At 38.2% G+C, this 24,771-nt stretch overlaps 1 protein-coding gene across 3 annotated transcripts in view; it reads right to left on the reverse strand.

The window, feature by feature from the left end:
- The window catches only part of SLC12A1 (solute carrier family 12 member 1), a 130,470-nt gene that overhangs the window by 71,814 nt on the left and 33,885 nt on the right, over positions 1-24,771 (reverse strand). For all 3 annotated transcript variants that reach the window (XM_036735330.1, XM_036735328.1, XM_036735331.1), the window contains exons 8-14: positions 23,477-23,604; positions 18,493-18,577; positions 14,413-14,564; positions 9,323-9,430; positions 8,888-9,011; positions 4,048-4,149; positions 1,338-1,493 (exon numbers count right to left, since the gene is read on the reverse strand). In XM_036735330.1, the coding sequence (XP_036591225.1) occupies positions 1,338-1,493; positions 4,048-4,149; positions 8,888-9,011; positions 9,323-9,430; positions 14,413-14,564; positions 18,493-18,577; positions 23,477-23,604 (855 nt within the window). The remainder of the gene's footprint in view (positions 1-1,337; positions 1,494-4,047; positions 4,150-8,887; positions 9,012-9,322; positions 9,431-14,412; positions 14,565-18,492; positions 18,578-23,476; positions 23,605-24,771) is intronic.

Here is a 24,771-nt window from a genome sequence, read left to right on the forward strand (position 1 = left end):
TCACCCCTGTCTGTCTCAGTTTCCTCCTCCATAAAATAGGAATGATAATGTCACCTACCTTCCCTGGTTGTTGTGAGGATTAAGTGAGATAATATTTATAAAACACTTAGCACTGGAATGTAGTCCTTCTTAATGAGCAAATGTTTCCTTCCTTCCATCCATCCTTCCTTCCTTCCTTCCTTCCTTCCTTCCTTCCTTCCTTCCTTCCTTCCTTCCTTCCTTTGTCCCTCCTTCAGCTTCATCAATAGAAAAAAAGTGTCAAAACTGAAGGAATCACAATGTAGGATTTATAGGATCATAGGGTTAGAGTTAGAAGGTACCTTTAATGGGCATCTAGTCCAACCCCTTCTCTTTCCAGATTAGGAATTAAAGGCCCTAGGAGAGTTAATGATTTGCCCATGGTACCACAGGTAATAATAAATTTCCTTGGCAGGATTTGAACCTTCATCCTCTAATTCCAGGGTCAGAGTGCCTTCCATTATACTACACTGTGTTTTTCAAATGTCTGAGAGAAAGAATGTCTTGTGTCTTCATAAACAATACCCAAGGGTGGGAAACATCATTTTGTATAGGGAATTGTAAGTCATGTAGCCTTTTTACCGGGTTCTCATTTTGGGGAGGGGGTTGTGTGAAGATCACATTCTGGGCAAGCAGACTCAGGAAGTGAGTCAGCCCATGAATAAGACCTGTATGCCAAACACAGAGAGTTTAAGGGGCCATTTTCAAGGGCATGAGAGAAAGAGACAGAAGGGATGGATGTGCAAGCACATGGAGCTCAGCAAATGTTTTTCTGAATAAGTAAGCTAACAAAGTGGGCAAGAATTCATGCAAAATGGATGTCCCTAAAGAGCTTTACTGATTTTCAGTATTTCTGCTAGGTCTGGCCCTCCAAGGACTACTTTAGGTCGCAGGGGAGATGTGTCTGCTTCCTTTTTCTGTTTTCTGAAACTTAAAGGTAAAAAAAGATGTTCCAACTTTAATGAGTCCAGAGAGTCCCAGAGAGAGGAAGGGGAGCCCCCAGCCTTCTATAGGTCATCTCTGGGATGAAGGCGACACTTTTTCCCGTCAGTCTTATTCTGGATAAATTGGGAAAATCGTGGCTGGTAAGTGTCGGGGAAAGTCAGTGGATGCTAAGTGACCATTTTCAAGATATTTCAATACTTGGAACAGCAAACAAGCCCTCTTCCTCTTTCCCTAGAATATTGTCAAGCAACCAGTATGCAAACTTGTCCATTGGTTATTTTCTATGGTTAAATGAAAAGTGGTCTTGACAACCGTGGTTGGTTCATCAAATATGATTTGACAGCTGTATAATGAAAGGGACTTTCTGAGCTTACCTGGCTTTTTGTATGTCACATAGATATACAGGAAGAACTCAATAACGTAGGTGATGACAGCTGCCCACCAATTTATAACAAACATGACTGCACAGCACAATATGGCTCCAAAAAGAGATACCCACATGTTGTAAACTGCATAGGCAGGTCTCCAGCCTGAAAATCCAGAGTAATTTTATTTAATTCAATTCTGTTCAACCTCAATTCAGTTCAGTATTTATTGTATCCACTATATGTGAAGGACTGTGCTTGCTTTTGGGAAAGACACATAAGACATAATCCCCATCCTCAAGGAGCCTAAAACAATAGTGCATAGTTCGTATTTCATGTAAAGTTTTACGTGGATCAACTAACTTTATCTTCTTAATAACCAAACTCTGAATAGTAGATCATGAAAGAATTGTTATCCCCATTTTACAGATGAAATTGAGGCTCAGAGAAGCTACATGACTTGTTCAAAGTTATCTTATTAGTAAGCAACAGTAAGGACTCAAACCCAGGTCCTCTGACTCCAAATTTCATGTTCTTCCCATTGCTCCACGGTGCCTCATCATCTGGTAGGAGGGATAAGTACATCATTATGATGCCAGTTATAATCTCCAAGCACTGTCTCTGGAGTTAGAGCACCTGCATTCAGATCTCGCTTCTTATACTTACTACCTTGTTGATAATAAGGGAAGTCATGTAGCCTTCTCGGATCTCCGTTTCCTAATATGCCACTTTGATCATGCTGCTCATGAAGCATGCATTCCTGATACTGGCATTCAGGGCTTTATGTAATCAGGTTCCAACCTGTCTCTACAATTTTATTTTATACTGGAAATACTCTGCCCCTTTCCCCTGCACCACACTCCCTCATATTGGCTTCTCTGGTCTCCATGGCATTGCTCATGACAACTACCAAGCTTAGCATAAGATTCACTCATTTCTCTCCCTTACTTCAAGGTCCAAGTCAAGTGTCACTTTCTCCACGAAGCCTTCTTTGATCATCCCCCTCTCCATAAATGGAGGGCAATGTTTTGGCAGTACATTGCTTATACTTTTATCAGTGCTTGGTACATTTTATGTGCTTAATAAATGCTTTGTTATTCATTATCACCTTATGACTTACATTATGATTATTTGTACATGTCTTCTACTACTTAGTAGGTTGTAAATTACTTCAGGGAAGCCTATTTAATTTTGCATCCCTAACACTTAACACAATGCCTTGGCTATTATATAGTTGGTATTTAATGCATATTTACTGTTGAATTAAAAAAACCAGAACTATAGATATCTTACCCATTAAATATAATGTTTTTAAATGTAATTTTATTTTTATATACATCATCCTAAACTGATTTTATGGATCAGTAACTTTTTTGTAAGAAGGGTTTCCCCAGCCCTTCCCTAGGGTCTATATGTCTTGGTTAGACATCTTTCAAATCAGATTTCTAGTAAAGGAGATGGCAAGAAAGAAGGGGGAGAAGCTTCAACATCACACAAATGGTTCTCAGTGATAATTGCCTGATAGTCAAAAAGCACTGCTTTGAAGAAATTGCAATCCTGAAAGTCAAAATTAGGACCATGAGGTCATCTAAGTTGGAAAGAACCTTAGAAATCCATTATAATCCAACGTTCTAATTTCACAGACGTGAAAACTTGTCCAAAATCACTTAGACGTAGCAGGAGGTGAAGCAGATAGAATGCCAAGCCTGGAGTCAGGAAGACCTGAAGTCCAACCTGGCCTCAGATACTGACTAGCTCTATGACTCTGGTAAAGTCACTTAATAGCTGTCTGCCTCAGTTTCCTCAACTAAAATGGGGGTAATTTTAGCCCCTCCTTCCCAGGGTTGTCGTGAGATAATATTTCACATAAAAATGAGATAATATTTGTAAAACACTTAGCCAAGTGACTGGTTTGTAGTAGGCACTTCATAAATGCTTCTTTCTTTTCCCCTTTCTACCTGTCCCGTTACCCCCAACACATAAACACAGGTGAAACTAAAGAAGAAGCAAGTAGCAGAGATAGGATTCCAATTCAAGTCTTTTGACTCCTGTCCCATTAATGTTGTAGAGATTTGGGTAATGGAAGGAAGAAAGTGGTAGAAGTACTGACAGTGGGGGGAGAATGTGGCATGGTGAGGAATTACTCTTTGGTTTACAATTTTGAGCCACTATTAATCCAGGTAAAGAAATATATAGAGGTCATCTGTATTTGAATGATGGTTGTCCACCATGGATCTGCCTTTACTCTCCTCAGTAGGTGATTATGGAAGCTACTCATCCTTCTCCTCTGTACCACTGGCAAGAAGCAAATTGATAGTATGGAAGTTTCAAATATATACATTTATTCCACTTCTTTGGTCACTTTCACCCTGGAAATAAATAGTGGTGTTTTTCTACTGCTGAAATAAATGTGGTTTCTCTAGCAATGAATAATTTATTGCAGCAGGAGAAAATTGACTTTACGGTTGGTCAAGAAGGCCATTGCTCATATGATTTCCCCTTCAATTTCAGAAGCTATCCCCCAACTCACCAAAATAGAGTGGATTACACTGCCCACCACCAAGATATAAGTATAGAGATGCTTATAAATTCAGTTGTGCAAGCAGGTTATCCTTCTGATTTTTTGGAAGGGAGGAGTGAGGAGGCAGGAAAAAGAGAGGTGGGAGACAAAGAGTTTACTGGTTCTTTGGTTCATTCTGAAACGTCAAACTCAGCTTACCTGGAGATTTTGCATAAGATGCATGAAAACAGGAGAAGTTAATAAGTGCATATGAAGCCAAGAAGAAGTTGGAGATGATGGGAGCAATGGTGTTCAGTTCCGCTGTGGAAGAAAAACACAATCAGGTGCTGACATATGAAGGATGAAATCTAGGGGTGAACAACTATTATAACCTTGAAACATGACCTTATTTAGCTACTAATGGCGTAGCTGGCCTCTGTCAAAATTTAAGGAGTTGGAGATTTTTCTTCAGGGCTGCATTATTTACTCGAAGTCTATAATCAATTGGATCTTTTATAGAGTAGCTGGCAAGAAAAAATGCAGCCAGCAGGCAGGTGGGGCAGTTGATCATTTTATCCCAATGCAAACATGGGTGAGATTGAGAAGAGGACTGAAGGGGAAAACAGCCAAAACCTTGCCCTGAAATACAGTAATGGTACTGGTTCACCACCTGCTATTTCCCTAAATCCTTAAGTTTCTGAAGGAAACTTAAGTGTCATCTCACCCCTGTCTCCTTTCTCTCCTAGACTACTTGGAGCAAGCTCCTACTCAAACCATGTAGATTCTATATGTCTATTGCATAAAAGAGACTACCAAAATGGCCCAAGTAATTTGTACACTTTTCCTGTCAATTAAATGTTCATAGAATATTAGATATAAGTCCCTTGGGGCCAAGTAAATGCTTAATAAATTATTGATTTTTATCTTTATATCCCTCGGGTCAAGAATGGTATCTTGCGTACAGTAGATGCTTTGTTAAATCAAATATAGAAGGGGCCTTAAATGTTACTTAGTCTAAATTATGAGTCAGATGGGTGGCACAGTGCATAGAATGCTGGGCCTAGAGTTAGGAAGACCAGAGTTCGAATCTGGCCTCAAACCCTTAATAGCTGTGTGATTCTGGGCAAGTCATTTAAATGTTTTCTGCTTCTGTTTCCCCATCTAGAAAATGAGGCTACCAATAGCACCTCCCTCCCAGGGTTGTCATGCAGAAAAAAATGAGATGTGATTTATAAAGTGCTTTGCAAATCTTAAAGTGCTATATACGTGTTTGTTATTATTTAGATATCTATATAAATTCTAGCTATCTAAACTTTCCAGTGATCAAATGGGATAACACATGCAAAGCACTTTGCAACCTTAAAGTCCCATATAAATGCTAGCTATTATTATTATTCTAATCAATCAATGAAAAAGAAATTATTAAATGCTTGCTATGTTCCAGGTACTATGCTTAATGCTGGCCATACAAAGGTAAGATCCCAGGAGTGGAAGGGATTAGTCCACTGGGATCCACATATACAAAGTACTAGAACCCAGTTCTCTTAATTCCCAGCCTAATGTTTGTTCTTCTATACCAAAGTGCTCATCATGAAGCCCCAAGTACTGGTGAGAGAGGACCTTTGATAATATATTAGCTGTCTCATGCAGGGGGTCTTCACCTTTTGGGTGTCATGGCTACCTGTGACAGTCTGGTAGAGTCTATGGATACCTTCTCAGAATGATGTTTTTAAATGCACAAAATAAAATACATAAGAATACAAAGGGAACCAATTATATTGAATTATAGTTATCAATTTTAGTAGAAAAGTTCATAGACCTCAAGTTAAGAATCCCTGATCTAATGAATCCATCTAATGGATTTGGTTATGGCTTTCTATAAACACAGGGCTGACATTAATCAGAGTGTGATTTCAGAAGCCTGGGAAGTCTCACTGCCTCCCTCGAATATTTTCACTACTTGCTCACTAACGTTTCTAATATTTTAGAATTTTAATTGAATTCTTTAGGATTATTTTTTTAGTACAAGGTCCTTCAGGTCAAGGACTATTTTCATTTTAATCTATGTACCCCATCCTTACAGTGCCTGACACACAGTAGGCACTTGACTAATAATTCTTGTTGAACTGAATTGAACAAACGACAAAGCCTTTTGTTTCACAGTTGGGGTTGGGGTAGGAAGAACTCTTAAAACAAAAATACTCTTGGGAAATACAACTCATTGCTTTCAATTTGCACTAAAGTATAACTGATTACTATAAGAACAATCCCAATTAATCCAAGTTTTTAAAGTTTAATTTTTAAAGCTTCAAGTTTTTAAAGCTTTAATTTTAAAAGTTTAATTTTTGACAAAGGGAGAGGTCATTAGAAGCACGAAAAGGTGGGTGAGGCAGGATTGTGAAGGGATGAAAACAGTAGAGAAGGAGAAGACTGGAGTTGCAGATAAACTGCCTATTTCACAGTGTATCTCAAAGGTGAGTACACTAAGAAAAGCCCACCTTTTCTTCAGTTCAATTTGATAATGCACTAGGTAAAGCATGGGTCTTAAAAACCTTCATGCAGACTTTTTGATAAATGATTTAAACACTAGAGAACCAGGCTCTCCCAGTCCTAGAGATCTCTGCACATATCCGTGGCTGTGCTGGAACTAGCTCTAACTAGCTCATCAGAACAGACTATTAAATTTTCAGTGTGAACATTTACACCTCAGAAATCAGCAAATATTATAGATTGGGGCTTGATCGATTGTTTTGTTGTCTAGACTTAAGAAAGAGATGGAGAAAATGTTAATAATGCAGCTTAAACTCAAAAATGTCTTGTCAGATTTCCCCCTCCACCAATAGAGTTATTAAATATTTACAGTACTCCTGAACATAGCTTCAATTCTATTGGTCCTGGCTTTAAGGAAACTTAGATGCAGATCATATCTTATTCTATATCACTATAGAGCCCTGTGTGGCATATATTCCTCTGGGTTACTTGTATATTTAGGGCCAAAAAGTTCAGCCAGTTTGAAATGAGAGGATATATAGATCTTAATCTCAGCCCTGCTCGTGGTATATATGATATAGGTAATGTCATTCAGTAACTCCTCATTTATCTAGAAGTAAGACTTCCAGCAACTGCTACCATCTGGAACACAGGCAAGAAGCAGAAGGTTATGGAATTTTAAATGTTGCCAAGACTCTGTAATAACTGTCACAAAGTCCATGCACCAAAGTTGGTATACTTTGTAGGAATCAGGAAGATCTAAGGGCTTCATTAGAGCTTATTAGCCCAATGTACGCACAATTCCAATAATGTTGGCCTTATCATTTCTAGGACCATAGAAAAATAGGAGGAAATTAGAAAGGGCAGTGCTTTACAAAGCAGTCCACTGATGAATACATTGACAACCAAAGGAACAACTGGCAAAGTACTGTATTGTAGCATATTAGAATAGTCGATGGTAATGAGGATGGCTCTTAGTCATCAAAAAAGTTCAAAGATGTTCAGTGGGTGCTGCTTAAGAAGGTAGAGGAGTATGTCATGCATTCTAGAAAGATTTCTATCAAATGATGAAAATTAAATCGAGTATATGGAAAAATTAATCACATGGAAAATATCCCCAAGGATGCCAGATAAGTGAGACATTGTTAGACTTTCTTCTTTGGGGTTATTCTTTGATATAGAAATCTGAAAGAGCAATATTTGCTTTATCTTTGGTAATTTGTAAAGATTCAGGAATTATGGTCAAATTTCTCTTCAGTGGGAGAGTGATGGGACTGGGTCTGTTAATTAAATTCAGTCATAGGTAGGAATTGTTTGTTCTGCATGTTGTACACATGTACAGGTGGCAGGGCTTTTTACAGCCTATACTGTTAATGCTTTGTCCCAGACACAGGGACCCTAATGAGGACATGGCTTATGGTGGAGCAAGGAAAATGCAGGCTGAAGCTGGTGGGTTTGACCCAAAGGTGATTTTACAGATATCTTTTGCTTAGGAAGGAGAGATAATCAAGCCTAGATTTTGACACTCATTTGCCCATTTCCAAGACATGGTTACATAGATTCAATTAAATTTAATTCATCAAACATCTACTAAGCATTTATTAAGTGGAAAATGTGCTATATTTGAGATAAATGGATATCCTAATACGTATCCCTACATGTAACCCAGTGTATAAAAAACACTGTCCCTACCTTCAATGAGCTTACTTTTTTTTGTCAAATGTAGGTATAATCTGGGCCTTTCTTTGGGATTAAAAAAAAGACAACAGAACCAATCAAAATTGAGAGGAAAACCTTCCCAATGAGCTATCCAAATGTGGAATGGACTATCTCAAGCTAGAGTGGGTTTCTCTTCTCTGGAAGTCTTCAAACCATAAATGTGGATGACCACATTCTGAGTATGGTATAGAGCAGGGGTGGGAAACCTGCAGCCTCAAGGCCACATGTGGCCTTCTAGGTCCTTGACTGTGGCCCTTTGACTGAATCCAAACTTCAGTCAAAGGACCACACTTGAGGACCTAGAGGGCCACATGTGGCCTTGAGGCCACAGGTTCTCCAGCCCTGGTATAGAGGATTCTTATTCAGGCATGGTTTGTATAAGATGTTCTCCGAGATCCTTCCAACTCTGAGACTCTGATTCAGAGCATGAGTTTAAAATTAGGAGTTATATAGAGTCAGAGGACCAATGTCATTATACTCTTGGGCTCAAAGGGTTGCCAGATGTCTCCTTGGTCCTGTATAAATTCAATACTTTCTCATTTCCTTCCTAAGCAAGCTTAATATCCCAAAGTAGGGTAGAAAACAAGCATGGATTTAAAACTTTCAAGTCCACCTTCTTATTTTATAGATAAGAATACTAAGGCCCAGGTTGAGTGACTTGCACAAGGTCACAGAGGTAATAGACCTCAGAGGCAGGATATAAACCCAGATTCTCTGGCTACAAAGTCAATGTTCTTTCCACTCAACCATGCAACTTTACCACAAACTAACTTTCCAAATCTGAAAATAAAGCCAAATTCATACTCAAAAATGTTTCTTGACTTTTAGTGTTACCAAGAAACCTACTAACCAATCAAAATGAAGGCCATCGCAATAATGAATGTGAGCATATATCCTCTTAGAGGCTCATTGTTTTTCCCATATCCTTTTGCAAAAAATTGAAGAGCTTTGTAGATGTTGTCCTTGCAAAGAGCCTGATGGAAAAAAGGAGAGAAATCAGTCATTTATATCTGCACACAGTCATTACCCAGAAGTGACTCTTAAACAAGGAGATTTTCTCAAAGATTAAGTGACATACAATACTGTAGCACTGGTTAGCATCTGTAGTTTATCATTCTTTATATTATTTGCATCCATCTTGAATATGTGGCAGATAGAGCACTTGGGCCAGATGCAAACATTAAAATGTTTCTGAAAATGATTGCTAGTGAGAATAAGTATTTTAGCTAGATCCATGCAGAGAGAAAACGATGAGAAGAAAATCATGTTTCTGGGGATACAGTACCTGGAAAACTTTTGGTGCACTGACAAGAGAGGCCAGAGCAGAGGAGAGGGTGGCAGAGAAGATCCCAGCAGTGATTAAGGGTCCAAATCCTGAGACCATGCTCATTACCTTTGAGAGAACAAACGCTCAGGTAAGGATAAGGTTAATACTCCTGGAAGAAGGGTACAGAACTTGCAGATGGATGTTGATCACCAAACTGTCCTCATTATACTTTCATCACTGTCTTGGGCACTATGGGTAGGGTGGTTCAGATCATCAGATGCAGGCAGCCTAGCATAGTGGAAAGAATGCTGGATTGGGGGCTCAAAGGACCTGGGTTCCAATGCCACTCTTTTCCATCCATGTGGCCTTGGGCAAGTTTCCTAATCTCTCTAAGCCTCATTTCCACATATATAAAATGAGAGGGTTAGACTAGATTGTTTCTAAGGTCCCTCTCCTGATCTAATTGGGTTAGGGGTCCCTTCTCTTTTTTACTACCACTAGCCCTCACTTAGTCTCTGGGATATTAATTTTTCTCTGGAATTTCCTGACCTAGAGGGGACAAAACTTCTTTATCTCTTAAATTTGACCAAGATGATGGCTGGATTCTCACCCCCCAAAATGACTTTATTAAATAATTGGAGGTAAAAGTACAAAATAGCAAAGAAACGAGTTACTGAAAAATCTTGCATGAAAATCACCATAATCCAGACAGACTGGATGTGGCTGGTACAACTTGCATAGGATGCCTTGTTCCATATCTGTTTTTTATTTTGACCTAGGGTCTCCCTCTATCTTCTCTTCTATCTGAGAGGTTCTTTTCTTGTCTTTGACTCATTTGTTTGTCTATACTAGTAGCCCGAGTATATTCACTAATCAGTGGGTGAAGCCTGGCTTCCTCATTTCTGGTTCTTCATAGTTTTATACTAGGGGCCCATCCACTTGACCATTAATGATGCTAACAAAAAAAGCCCTTAAACTTCCCTTTATTTCCTTGTTTTCAACCTTGTGTCCCTTACCCAATCTCCAGTCATATTAGTTTTCCCAGTTGAAGGTACTTTCAGCCATTCAAGATAACAAATCTACCCTATCTATTATTCTTCAATAAACATTTGACCCTTTCTTGACCTAGAGTTAGGAAAAAACTAACTACTGTCTTGGATGAATTTAAGAAAAGAAAAATGTCTACATCTACATCAGCAGATTCTAGAGAAATCTGAATATCTCAGGAACCAAGTGAGAAACAATGTCAACCTGAGAGAAAGAAAGGGGTCTCTAACCCAAAGAGGAATAAATAGAACAGGCATGGTGATCGACATCCGTAATCCCTGCTGCTGGGAGAGGCTGAGAATGGTGGATTACTTGTGTTCAAGAGTTCTGAGGTGCAGTAAGGGAAGACCTGATTGGGATATCTGTACTAAGTCTGGCATCATGGTTGAGTCCCTCTGACCTGACTCAGGTTAAAAAAATGGAGCAAGTTAAAACTCTCATGCCAACGAATATTGGAATTGGACCTATAGGTGGCCACTGCACTTCCAGCCTAGTTGAGAGAGGGACACCAGGCTAAAAACAGCAACACTTAGAATAAATAATGTAAGATCAATTAAAAAGAATAAAAAAAGCCGTACAACGCCATATCAGAAAAGTACATCTGTTATCTTGGATGATGGAAGATGCCCTCCACTGGGAAAACCAGTTTGGCTTGAGATAGGACAGGAGACACAAGGTTGGAAACAGGGAAAGAAGGGGAGGCTTTAGGGCTTTTTGATGAAGTCATTAATGGTCATGTGGACAGGACCCTATTATAGACCTAATTAGAACCAGAAGTGAATCCAAAATTTACCCAATGAGTAGTAAATTTTCAGTCTACTGACAGAGAAATGACTCAAAGGTAGGAGAAAGAAGGTAGATGGAGACCCTAGACCAAGATTAGAAATGGATGTGGGGCAAGGTATCCCTCTGGAAGTTGGGACGGTCAATGTTTGGCTAAATTATAGTTAGTTTGGTATAAGAGTTCTATGTTTGCCCCTTCATTCCTCACAACTCCCAGTAGTTTTTCTTATTGACTTTCCATTCAGCTGCTTTATTTTACAGATATATTAAGCATATAGTGATGATTATAACAACTAATTTGAATCATGCTGGTAGGTTTTCCTTTACAACACTGTGCATAAATGTGTAAATTTTAGTTTAAAACTACACTAAGACTTTTAGAACATTATATATACATACATACATATATATATATACATATATATATATATATATATACACACACACACACACACACATATATTTGCATGTGTTCAGTTCCCATTAACAGTAAGAGAAGGGTGTCTAGGGAAGCTTACCAAATAAATGTAAAGAACAGGACTCAGATCCTTGATTAAAAAAAAATCAGCTCCTAAGACAAATGTTTCTCTTTCCACTTCCTAGAGCTCCATTTTCTCAGCAAATGGCTTCTAAATAGTTTTTCTCTTTTCCTTTCAAAAGCTTCCAGGATTTTTTTACTAGTTCTTTCCTCTGTTTGGTATAATTGAGTTTTCTTAGATGATAGGAAGTTCATTCTAACAAAATATGACATATGAATAAGGCTTTGGGAATAGAGTTATAATGTTATAATGTTTATATTTCAGTTTCTCTTCTTCGTGCCCATGGAAGAATATTTTCTATTTCATTATTCAATTACTCAATATCTCATTATTTTCTCTGTGTTTACTGAACAGTCTGACACAAAATGAGATCTGCCCAGTTAAGTCCAGTTTTATAGCAAATAACTTTGAGCTAATTTACTTTTCCTTGTTGGACAGTTCTAATAGATAATAGATTCATTAAGAGTTGACTAATAAGAAATTCTCCTTAAGCCAGCCACTTGGGACAATTATTTATGTTTCTAAGCCTTTTTGCCTGTAAACATGACGACTCTCAGACATTCCTTCTTATTCTAGTCAATTCCTCGGTCATCTCACAGGTTTTTCCAAAGCTATAGTTGATCCTCAGAATGTCTTCCACTCTGTAAAACACCATGCCTTTCCCCCTCAATCCCCAAAGCCTTCTTTGATTAGTTAGAAGACAGGCAGTAGTGGCTTAGCAGATAGTAGAGAAGTAGATTGGGAATAAGGAAGATCTGGGTTCAAGGCCCACCGCTGAGACCTACTAGCTTTGTGACCACTGGGAAAGTCACTCTCCCTGCCTCCAGGAACTCTCTGAGATCAAAAGTTAGCTGGCACATTGGATGGAGGGTTGAATTTAGAATTTCACAGAATTTGGTGCAAGTCCTTCGCCTGACTCAGTAACTGTATAACAACGTCACTTAATTTCTCTGAGCATCATTGTCCTTATGTTTCAATTAGTGCACTGAATTGGACGAACTCTGAGGACCCTTGTAGCTTGAAATCTATGATTCTAAATTGAAGATTTGTGGCATTGGTGGAGGGACTTTCCAATGCTGAGACTTTCCCATATCAATGAAATAAATCATAGAACTTGGCTGTTCTCTCCACTAAAAAGAAAGTAGCGGGGATGGAGTGATCTGTCCCATTATCCAATTCCTCTTATTTCTAATTCTCTTACCACTACATTAAATGAATTTAAATTATTTTGCTTAGATGCAAACAACTTAATTTATATATTCAATTAATCTTTGTGCATCCTTACTTTCACTGTCATTATGGGATGTCTTAGACTATAAACTCCTCAAGGGACTGACTTCATTATTTCTTGCTTTGTGCTTTGTATTGCATATAGTAAGTACACTTTATAAATAGGTATTTGGTAAATAATTTCAACTCTTAAATATTTGGTGACATTGGCTGAAGCACTTTTTAAAATATGAAGGCAAGTAAATAATGTCTGTGAATTTGCATTAAGGTGTTTAGATAAAAAATGTTATGATTGAGCCCGATTTTTGCTTTGGTGTGCTCTAAGTCTCTCTATGTTGTATACTACTATCTTCTCTTTTCTGCTTAAGACAATAACATGGGGAAATAGCCAACCTACTATGTGATCTATGTTCGTGCTGTATCAAGTCTATTAGAAAGGATACACATAATTGTAGCCTTCTGGGTGGGGGTGGGGTGGGAGAAACAAAGTAAAAAGTGCACAGCAGAGAACAAAAGAAAACTTACAAGGAAGCAAAGGTGGATAGCTTTCGACACAACCTGTAGTATTTATTACATAGGCTTTCTTGAAATGGAAATTTATGGCTATATATTTTGAATCCTCTCTTACATTCTGCTGTGTATATGACATGATTTTTTCTTTTCTTATTTTGCATTTAAATTTCAATATTTAAGTTAATACTATTTATTTTTCTTTTCTCTATTGCGTATTTAAGTCTAAAATAAAAAATAATTTTTTTAAAAAGCAAGGATACATACACTGCCCTCATTCCCTCCCCCTCTCCCTTACCTTGTAGTTTATTACAAAGAACAATAGAAAGAATTCATCAAGTTCCACTTCTCTTAGTAAATGCCACTCAGTGTCACTATTGTGTGGTGCCTACGTAGTCCGCATTTCCCCAGATTCTAGGTCTGCTCCTCCCTACCCTACCTTAGAACTTCTAAGGCAAGCCAAGGAGTGAGTATATGGCCATTGGTGGGTTGGAGGGCACACTCTCAACTCTTGACCTTCCCTGGGAGATCTGCTTTGAATCTAGAGAAGCTTTGGGTAAGTTATATTGGTCCCAAGGTCCCAGTCTTCTCCAGTGGAGCCCAGATTCCCTGGGGAGTTTCCCACCACCCGCAAATTGGAACTAAAGCTGGAGGGTTGCTCCAAATATTAAGTTTGGAGTCAGAAGAATTGAGTAAAAATCCTGACACTTCTACTTGTTCTGTGACATTCCTCATCCAAAATATAAAAGCCTTAGATTAGATGATCTCTCAGATTTCCTCCAGTTTGAATTCCTGTTATCTAAAATGATTTGCCTACCCAGAGATTCTTTATAACTCTAGGACTGGCAAGAACCCAGAGTTGATAAGAACAGGTCTTTTAGACAAAATTGATCACAGATAAGCTGTTTCTGAATACAATTCTTAACAAGTACATTGAACTAAGGCAACTCAAGTCCAATCAGCCAAGGACAACAAAAGTTTTAAAATAAAAATCCAAACCTGGAAATTGTTCATCAGCCCATATGGACATTTTTGGTCTAAACATCTGGAAAAATCATAGCCCAGACCACAGGCTGCTGAGCCATTGCAGCTTATACCAGAGATGATTGTGTCATTCACATTTCCAGTGGCATCCCGGACAACACAGGCTCCTGTGGAAAGGAAAGGGAATAATTAATTAAAAAATAAACATCCTGTCCAGTTGGGGTTCCCTGAAGAGGCATTCTTTTCTATTTCTAGGCTATGACCAGGCCTGTTCGGATCTTTATCTTCTATGAAACCTTCCTGAAGATTCCCGCTCAGCTCTCACTTCCCCTTCCTCTAAATCCCTAGAACACATCACCATCAACTCTGGAAAGAGTGTGCCAATTGACTGCCCTATTGTCCCACTTACCATCTATGGGGCTTTCCAGACCCCAAATCCCTTCCCTGGCCTCCACTCCACTATATGTATTGTAAACTGTTTGAGGGCAAGGACTAGTTCACGTTTGTATTTGTATTCTTAATACAGTATTCTTTGCAGAGTAAGCAATTCATAAATTCTTTTCATTCATTTGTTCATTCATTCATTCAGTCTGTGCTACTCATTTGATCCATATTTATATCCTTTACCATATTGCATCATTAGTTTAATTTTAATGTGTCTATTTCTTGTTTCTTGAACTAGATTTTGTGTTCCTGGAAGGCTGAGACCATATCTTATGCTGCTTCTTTTTTTGCCTCTCCTCCTCCATAATAAATAATAGCTATAAAATTCTTCGAACTCTTTTAAAAGAAAGGAGCTCTTGAAAATAAACATCAAAAAAGAAGTTCCACCCCTTATTCACTGAGCATCCTTGATTTCTCATTTCTGAGAAATGGCCAGCAGCCAGATACTCACTCAGTTGTTTGACCCAGTAGGGATCTCTCAATTCTTAGATAAAGAATGCCATGTCCTCCGGGTTGGGAGAATTTGGAGAAGAGAAGTCAACCATATGGAGGATTTTATTCTAACTGGTTTGAAGTTATTTGGTTATGAATGATAAAAATGCAGTAATGTCACTGTTCCTAACCAGCAACACAGCTAAAGTGGTATTCATTCCATTGTTGAACCCTTCCTTCTAATTGTTAGGAACCACTTCAGCTGAAAATCACCCCTTGCAGTGTGGGCACACTAGAAAAGAACATTGGATTCAGAGTCAGCAGTGCTGAGTTCAAATTCTTCCTCTTTCACCTGCAGCTCATGTCACCTGAAATATTCACTTAACCTCTCTGAGCATTGGTTTCCTGCAAAATGGGAAGATTAGGATATGTGTCTAAGATTCTTCGGTGCTCTGAAAGCAGGAAATTTTAGCAAAGCAGTCCAGAAAAGTTCCCATGGCTCTATATCATTAAGCATTTTCCAGGAGTAGTCCACCACTGCTCTACACTGTTCTTTCTTCTCCATGAGAAAAATTGCAAGGAATACACATTACCCCAGAGGCCCATGGGAAAATATGGCATTTAGGGTAGTCTGGCTGGTGCTGGAGCCATTCCTAGTGGCATGGGATAAACTGGAAAACATCCAGATGGTGGAGGATTTTAAAGCTAGACCACTGAAGGATCCATTGAAGGAACTGGAGATGCTTAGCCTGGTGAAGAGTTAGTGGGGGACATGATGCCTTTCTTCAAATATTTAAAGGCTGCCATGTAGAAGAGGGATTGGACATACGAGTTTTGACTCCAAAGAGTAGGACTAGGAGCAAGAGATGGAAATTTGAGAGAAGTAGATTTAGTCTTGATGTGAAGAGTATTTGGAGTTCTACCAAAGTGGGACGGTCTGCCTCAGGGGCCCCACACAACTCCCCCAAATGCCTTCAATTAAAAGCCAAATGATGACTTGTAGTTCTTGTTGTAAGAGGATTCTTGTTCAAGTATAGGTTGGGTTAAATGACCTATGAAGTTCTTTCTAATTCAGAGATCCTGAGACATCTATGACATGGTCCGTGTCTTTGATGTAGGACCTCAGCCTTGACTTTTCTAAGTTAAAAAGGAAACCCATTTCTGAAAAATCTAATTCAAACATATTTTTGCTTCAATGTTATTTTTTAAAAAGAAGAAAAAATCATAGAAGCCCCCAAATCACCAAAACAATGTCTTTTCTAGATGGGGAAGGGAACAGGAAAAAGCATTTAATCAGTATCTACTATGATGTGAACTAGGGGCTATTATTATCTTCATTTTACAGTCAAGGAAACTGAAACAAACTGAGGTTAAGTGACTTGCCCAGGGTCACCCAGCTAGTGAATTTGAACTCAGGGGCTCCTAACTTCAGACCCCAGGCCTCATCCACTGCACCATTAGCTGCTTGAAGATATCTGAATATTCAGGAAATCTCCCCATCCCTAAAACAGTTATTTAGGAAAAGTTTCAAGCAGACACCACTAGGGTGGGATGATGGGCTCTTTGCCCTGGGTTATTGAATTTGAAAAGCTCTGACAGTACTTGTAGTCATTTAGTAGCTCAGAAGCCATAGGGCTTTGTACCTCGGTTGGTAAGAACGATTCAAATAGAAAGCTACCAAATGGGCAGCTGGGAGGTCTCTTATCTCTATTTCTCCCATTATCACCCTCTTCCCCTACCTATCACAAGGCAGCTTGCCCAGCAATGACTTTTCTCTAGTATCTGAAGGTCTGTTTCTACCCCATTCCATCCCCACCTAGCCACCCACCTACACGAGGGCAGAATTCAAAATTCATTCAGCTTACTCTGGATGTGTTTGGTGGTGCAAAAGTTTCTATTTGTGACTCTGTATGCAAGTCGACCTGTTTCATCTCTTTTGTATGTTGAGGTCAAACTAAGGGGGATAAACACTCTTGAAGCAAGCAGGGAATGAATAAAATTCAGGCCGCTTTTGAGAGCTGCTCAGTCAGGTTCTATAGCATCCTTAGCTTTTGGTGAATTTTTTTTTTGGCCCTCAACAACCATCCCTCCTCATTAATTTGTTCCTGAGAAGGAATGGATTTTCTTGATTATAGCTTTGGAAATATGATTTCTGTCTCCCTCACATTAAGTGCTGCCAGGGAATGATGGAATTAAAACAACAGGTGCTACCATAGCAGAAAAAGTCACAAAATCCTGTGAGCCATGTGAGCAGGTCTCCTGCACTGATGGGGGGCTGGGTCAATTTAGAATGCTCAGACAATTGGCAATAGTGAAATTTTCCCTTTAAAGAAAGCAGAGTCATTAGCTCCAATTCCATGCCCTCCCTACAATCCCACTGTTCCCTCAACCCCCAGTTACTCTGGCCTTTCCCAGATATCCTCACATAAACTCTATTCCCACCTGACAGGCAGGAGTGGATGACGGTGGTGGAAGCAACCTAAATCCCTTTATGCCTCTCCTAGTGGTAGTGGGGTCAATATCTGAAGTAGCAAAACTAAGCTCTCTAGTATATATTGATAAGATAGATAAATAGATACACACACCTCTATCCACATCTATTTGTATAGGAAAATATGGATACATGTATCTATATATAGACATATAAATATATACATGCACTTAATACATATATAATAATATGAACTAGCACTAATAAGTATCTATAGCTATCCATCTTTCCGCATGCCTGCTTGTTTACTAGCTATCTAGCTATCTGTCTGTCTGTTTCTCTCCAACTATGACAATTATAATCAAAACACTAAGCTGCCAGGATGATAATAATGGGAGGAAGACATTTCACAATTTACAAACTCAGTAGCTTTCAATAATTTGCAGATTTTGAGAGCTTTATCCTCTGTAGCCCAAGCATGACAGAAAGTGTAGGAGACTCCAATAAACACTGAGAATAATCTGAAGGTTGGTGCATAATGGTATAAAGGAAACAACATTGGGCTTGGGGGCAGGAAGTCTTGAATCTGACCTCTGATACTGTGTCACCAGGGAGGGACTTAAGTTCACTTAATCTCTATAAGCCTTATTTTCCTCAATTATAAAAATTGAGCTAATAATGACACACTTTACTAGGCTGTTGTGAAGAGCAATCGAGATAATGTGTGTAAAACTCTTTGTAAATCTCAAAGCACCAGATGAATTTCAGCTATTATTGCTGTTACTTACCTACACAAATAGCAACCGCTATGTAGGCAATGGTGGTGATCAGAATGGCTAGCATCGTTCCTCTGGGGATAGCGTCTTGTGGGTCCTTGAAGGGGGAAAAAGGTAGGAGGATGAAAGAAGAGTGGCATAAAGTGGGGAAATGAGATCATCTGGAGTTTATTCTGTCTTTGTAAATCTGCAGAAAAAGAACCCTGTATCTTGATTCTAGAAAAATCTACCAACTGACAAAAGTAGCAAGCTGTGAGGATGGGGGACGTTTTCATTCACTACTCAGATGACAAATTTTTTTTTTCATATGTCAAAGATTTTTATTAAACCCCATAGTCCTAAGACACAAAACAGTGGTGAGGCTTTGAAAAAATATAAGCTAGGCTGGTTCAGTTTGTGTGGGAAAAGACAGAAGTCTCACCACGCTGGAACAAGAAGCTGTGTCTTACACAATACATGTGGCAAAGAGGCCTATAAAGGGGCAAAACTAAGCTGGTATAAAAATCATGTTGGCATTACTCCAAGACACTGGGCACATCCCTGGAAAATTTTGATGGGCCTGAATATAACAGCATGTACTTTTTACAGAGCCAGGGTCATTGTAATCTTTGGCTGACCCTACTTTTGCCTGGAACATGAGACTGAACTCTCATTTGTGTCTGGCATTCAGCTAGTCCTTAGTAGCCACATGCCACCTTGGATCCCTATGAATTGTCTTTAATTTTAAAGATGGCTTACAATAACTGTGCAGTAAGAGTCCTGCTTTGTTCGTCAGAGTTTCCAAGCACTAAAGTCTATGTACATTCCTTTATAAAGCCTTTCCTGATTTCCTTCTCCCTCTTCTAGCCAGCTGCCTATGCCTGCCCCTTAAAAATTATATTTTACTTATTTTTTTTGCATTTTTAATGTACTTATATAGGTACGTGTTGTCTCCCCTGATTGAATGCCAAAACAATTTTCTGACTATGTCACTCTCTTGCTCAAAAATTTCCGGTGGTTTGCTCTTCATCCTGCCATTTAAAGCCCTTTACGATCTGACTCCAGTTGCTTTTCCTGACTTATTGAATCTACTCTATATCCTAGCCAAGGACAGCTAGGTGGCACAGTGGATAGAGTGACAGGCCTGAAATCAGGAATACTTTTCCTGAGTTTAAATCCAGCCTCAGGCACTTACTAGCTGTATGACCCTGAACAAGTCACACAACTCTGTTTGCCTCGGTTTCCTCATCTGTAAAATGAGCTGAAGAAGGAAATAGCAAATCACTCTAGTATCTTGGCAATAAAACCCCAAGTGGGGTCATGAAGAGTTAGACATGACTGAAAAACAGTATTTTAGCCAAATGGTCCTACCTGGCATACCCTAAATCCAACCTCCATCTCCTGGATCAGTGCATTTATACAGGCTTTCTGACATGACTGAAACTCCTTTTATAATTCTCAGCTTCCTTCACAGCTCATCTTTGGTGCCACCTCCTACCCAGGATGCCTTTCTTCATTCCTCTCATTAGTGTTCTCTTTCTCTTCGAATTATTCGTTATTTTCCTTTTTTCCTTATATCTTGTATTCTCTGGAAGAGTATAAGTTCCTTGATGTCAAGGACTGTTTTTTATGGGAGGAGGGGCTTTGATTTGAGTGCCCAGTATAGTGCCTTGCCTATAATAAGCATCTTATAAATATTCCTTGAATTGAATTGGAGTAAAGGGAATGTATAGTCTTTGATTTTGTATGGCACAGAATATTCCCACTCTGCCATCAGTTACCTGCTTCAAGGGAGTTTTACAGGTATAATGGCTATAAACTGGAGCCTACTTATCTGTCCTTTTCATAATTGACACCCCTATTATTTATATTACTTTTATTGTGTAAAACCACAGTCATTAACAGTAACTTGACGATGGAAAGCACACTGGACTTGGCATCGGATGACCTAAATTTCGATTCTAGCTCAGTTTCTTCTTAGCTGGATGACCTTCAGCAAGACCACTTAAATTCTTAGACCCCCATTTTCCTCATCTTTATTAATTTGAATTTGTCTGATTTCCTAGTGAAGGTCACACTTGCCATAAAACCACAGTTTAGCTTATTATTTCTGCCTATGTCTTCATGGCATGCCTCTTGGTCCTGAAGATAATAAGGGCTACTCCACAGTATTCTTTTAGGGGACCAATTGAATTAGTGTAAATGACAGGCCTTTGAAAACTATAAAGAGCTATGCAAATATAATTATTGCTACCATTACTATCATTAATATTTGCTCTTTATTGAATTCAAATTTGTCTTATGGGATAATTCTGCCACTGCATTCAATCAACAAGCACTATTTAGGCACTGTTTGCCATCCGCTGGGCACTGTACCAGGCATGGGGAATATATTCAGACAAAGGATCATTGGCCTATGGCAGCCTCAAGATCAGGGGTTTTTAAACAAACAGACACAAATCTTGTATTTTTTTAATTATTACTTTGTAACACCAAATTTTATTTTATGCATTTAAAAACATTATCGTAAGGAACCCATAGGCTTCAGACCAAAGGGATCCATGACACAAAAGAAGGTGAAGGACCCTTATTCTACATCCTGAAGGCATAGTGTGACAGTGTTGAAGGCCTGCACTGAAAAAAAAAATTCATTTCCTCAAAATTTAAATCTAGGACTGCTTTAAGGAATCACTGCAAGAAAGAATGTTGATGGGAAGGTAAATATAAGCTTATGCTGGAGTATTACTTTTTTAAAGATATGTTTTATTAGTCCTTTCTGCCTCTACATCACTATCATTTCAACCATTCCCAACTTCACACTCCTTTAGAACAAAAACAGTTAAGCAAAACCACCTGATACAAATAAACATATCAGACAATGTATATAATATTCTGCTCTAGTAGTACACCACCTGTATGCAATGCCATGAATAGGGAGGAATACTTCATTATAGGTCTTTCAATTATAATTGGTCCTTTAAGTACTCAATGTTCAATGATATTTTTACTTATATTATGTATATTATCCTCTTTGTTCTGCTTATTTCACTCTCAATCACTTCACTTATCTCTTCCCATGTTTTTCTCATTCCTTATGCTTGTTATTTTTTACTGCATATTAATATTCCACTATATTCATATATCATTTTTTCAGCAATTCCACAACCGATGGTCTTCTATTTTGTTTAGAGTTCTTTGCCACCTCAAAGAGTACTACTATGAATATTCTGGTACCTTCTGGGTTTCTATTTTGTTTTTTTATTTCCTTGGTGTAGGATCACTAGGTCAAAGAACATAGACAGTTTAACCATTTTCATTGCATAATTATAAATTGACATCCAGAATCGTTGGACCCTTTCACATCCTCATCAATAGTGTACCGCTATGCCCATCTTCCCACATTTCTCCAATATTTATTGTTTCCATTTCCTTTGCCATGTTTGCCAATTTGCATGGCGTGAAGTGAAACCTTGAAGTTGTCTTGGTTTGAATTTCTCTTTCTAGTAGTAATCTGGGGTATGGTTTCATGTAGTCATTTTAAATCTGCAATTCTTATTCCCTTTGGCCACTTAAACACTGGGAAATGTCTCTTGGTGTTGTGTATTTCCTTAAAATCCCTGTATATTTTGGGTATCAGGCTTTTATCAGTAATACCTGAAGCAAATATTTTTTCATTCTTTTTCCCCTCTAGTTCTACCTCCACTGATTATATTTGTGCAAAAGTTTTCAAATTTGGGTGGTAAAATTATGTATTTATTATTATGATCTCTCCCATCCTTTACTTAGTTAAGAATTCTCCCCTTGACCATAGATGTGTAAGGTAAATATTCTCATTCCTTTCTAATATTTTATGGTATTACTTTTTATATTCAGGTTACATATTCATTTTGAGTTCATTTTGGTATAGGATGTAAACTGTTGGTCTAAACTGAATTTTTGCCAAAGTGTTTTCCAGTTGTTCTAGTGGTTCTTGTCAAAAAGGGAGTCATTCTCCCAGTAATTTATGTTCTTGCATTTACCAAATGTTAGGATGCTATTTTTGATTGTTTTTGTTTCTTCCTTATCTAGTCTGTTCCACTGTGTTTTAATCAGCATCAGATATAATTTGAAAGCTGGCCATGCTATGCCACTTCACTTGTATTTTTCCACATTAATTTATGTAGTATTGTCATTTTAAATTGACGTTTGCCTTGCCATGAATGGCAAATCTTTCTCCAGTTATTCGAGTTGACCATTATCTTTACAGAGAAAGGAACTTTTATAATTTTATTTATATTATGTGTGTTGGTAGGATAGCTTTCAGATATTTTGCACATTTCTTGGTTATTTCGAATGGAATTTCTTTTCCATTTCTTTTTTTTCAGAGGGGGGAAGGCAGGGCAGTTGGGGTTAAGTGACTTGCCCAAGGTCACACAACTAGTAAGTGTGTCAAGTGTCTAAGGCCGGATTTGAACACAGGTCCTCTTGACTCCTGGACCAGTACTCTACTTACTGTGCCACCTAGCTTCTTTTTGGAATTTATTTTCTAATTGTTTCTTCCTGGTTTTTGTTAGCACTGTATAGAAATGATGAAAATTTTAATGGATTCATTTCTTGAAACTATTAGTTTTTCAATTAGATTTATTGCTGATTCTCTGGGGTTTTCTAAGTATACCAAAATGATATCTCTAAATAAAAGACTTTTTTTTCTTTTCTTTGCTGATGATTAGTGCATAAGTTTTTAAAACTGCATTGAAACAGAATTTAATAATTTTTTTTACTTTAAAAATGTATTAATGTAGATTCCTCAAAATTTCAGTATGCCTTAGTTTTCCCACTAGAGGACTAAAGGGTTTGTCATTCTGGGAGTTAGAACTAGCATAGAAAATTAACAATTAAATTCCAGATCATTTAAAAATAACCAGATGACTTTGCACAATCATTTCTATCTTGAAATGGAATATAGTGTTCTCGTTACTAAATATCTGTTATCTTACTCCCACAACCCTAGAACTACAAATCAGAGAAGGTAACCTACCTCCAAATCTCCAGAGATGTTAGCTCCAGCAAGAATGCCAGTAGCAGCTGGGAAAAATATGGCAAAGACAGAGAAGAAACCTTCTCCTTCTGTGAAGCTTGGTCCAAAGTTTTCAGCAAAGATAGATGCTGCAACACAGATGACAGGCAAATTTATTACTTGGATACTCTTCATACGTTAGGAAAATTTAAAAGCCTTTTGTTTCTATAAACCTGAATTAATATACTTCCTAGCTCCAAAATAAGATAAGCTTGGTGGACTTGGTCAGTTTCCTATTAAACATCATATTTGCCATGAGACCATAACTTAGTTTATGACCCTGCTCAGTTTATGTCCTCAGAAAATACCCCTTCCCCCTCCGATACCTCAGCAATGCCGGGTCTCACCAGGGTTAAAGCTTCCTAACTTTTTTGTCCCCATGCATAAAGCTTCCTAACTTTTTTGTCCCCACGCAATAGAAAGATCAGGCAATTTAGAACTGAAAGAGTCCCTAGAAATGATACAGTCCAAGCCCCTCTTTTTCATATAAGGAGAATGTGGCCCACAGAGATGCCATGACTTTCCTAAGGTCAGACAGATAGTAACTAAGAGAGCCAGGATTTGGATCCAGGACACCTGACTAAATTTGTGGCTCTTTCTGCCATATGATACTGCCTCTTAGGAAGGGATAGAGCACCTATACCTTTCCTGGGCCATAGTAAATGTTTAATATATACTCTGTGCATTTATATCTGGGTGTGTGTGCATGTGTGTGTGTGTATGTGTGTGTGTGTGTGTGTGCGCACGCGCGCGTGTGTGTGTATGTGTTTTTAATACTTCACCTATTCATACTATAGGTATAGGGAACTCCTGAGGAGAAAAATCATTCTGATGCAGATTTGTTTTCCAGTTTCCCTAACAATTTTTACCAAATAATGAACTCTTATCCCCTAAACTTAAATCCTTATACTTGTCAAATACAAGATTACTATATTTGTTTGTTGCTGAAAATTGTATCTACCTTTCTATTTCTTAGCCAGTGCCATATAGTTCTGATAATCACTATCTTATAGTATAGTTTAAAATCTGGTAATACTAAAGCTCCTTCCTTTACATTTTTTTCATTAGTTCCTTTGATATTCATGACTTTCTGCTCTTCCAAATGAATTTTGTTATTGTTTTTTTCTAATTCAGTAAAATAATTTTTGGTAATTTAATTGGGATGGTGTTGAATACATAAATTAGCTTAGGTAAAATTGTCATTTTTATTATGTTGGCCCCGCTTATCCATGAACAATTTATATTTCTACAATTAT

The sequence above is a fragment of the Trichosurus vulpecula genome, chromosome 8 (genome assembly GCF_011100635.1).
Source record: "Trichosurus vulpecula isolate mTriVul1 chromosome 8, mTriVul1.pri, whole genome shotgun sequence".
NCBI lineage: Eukaryota > Metazoa > Chordata > Mammalia > Diprotodontia > Phalangeridae > Trichosurus > Trichosurus vulpecula.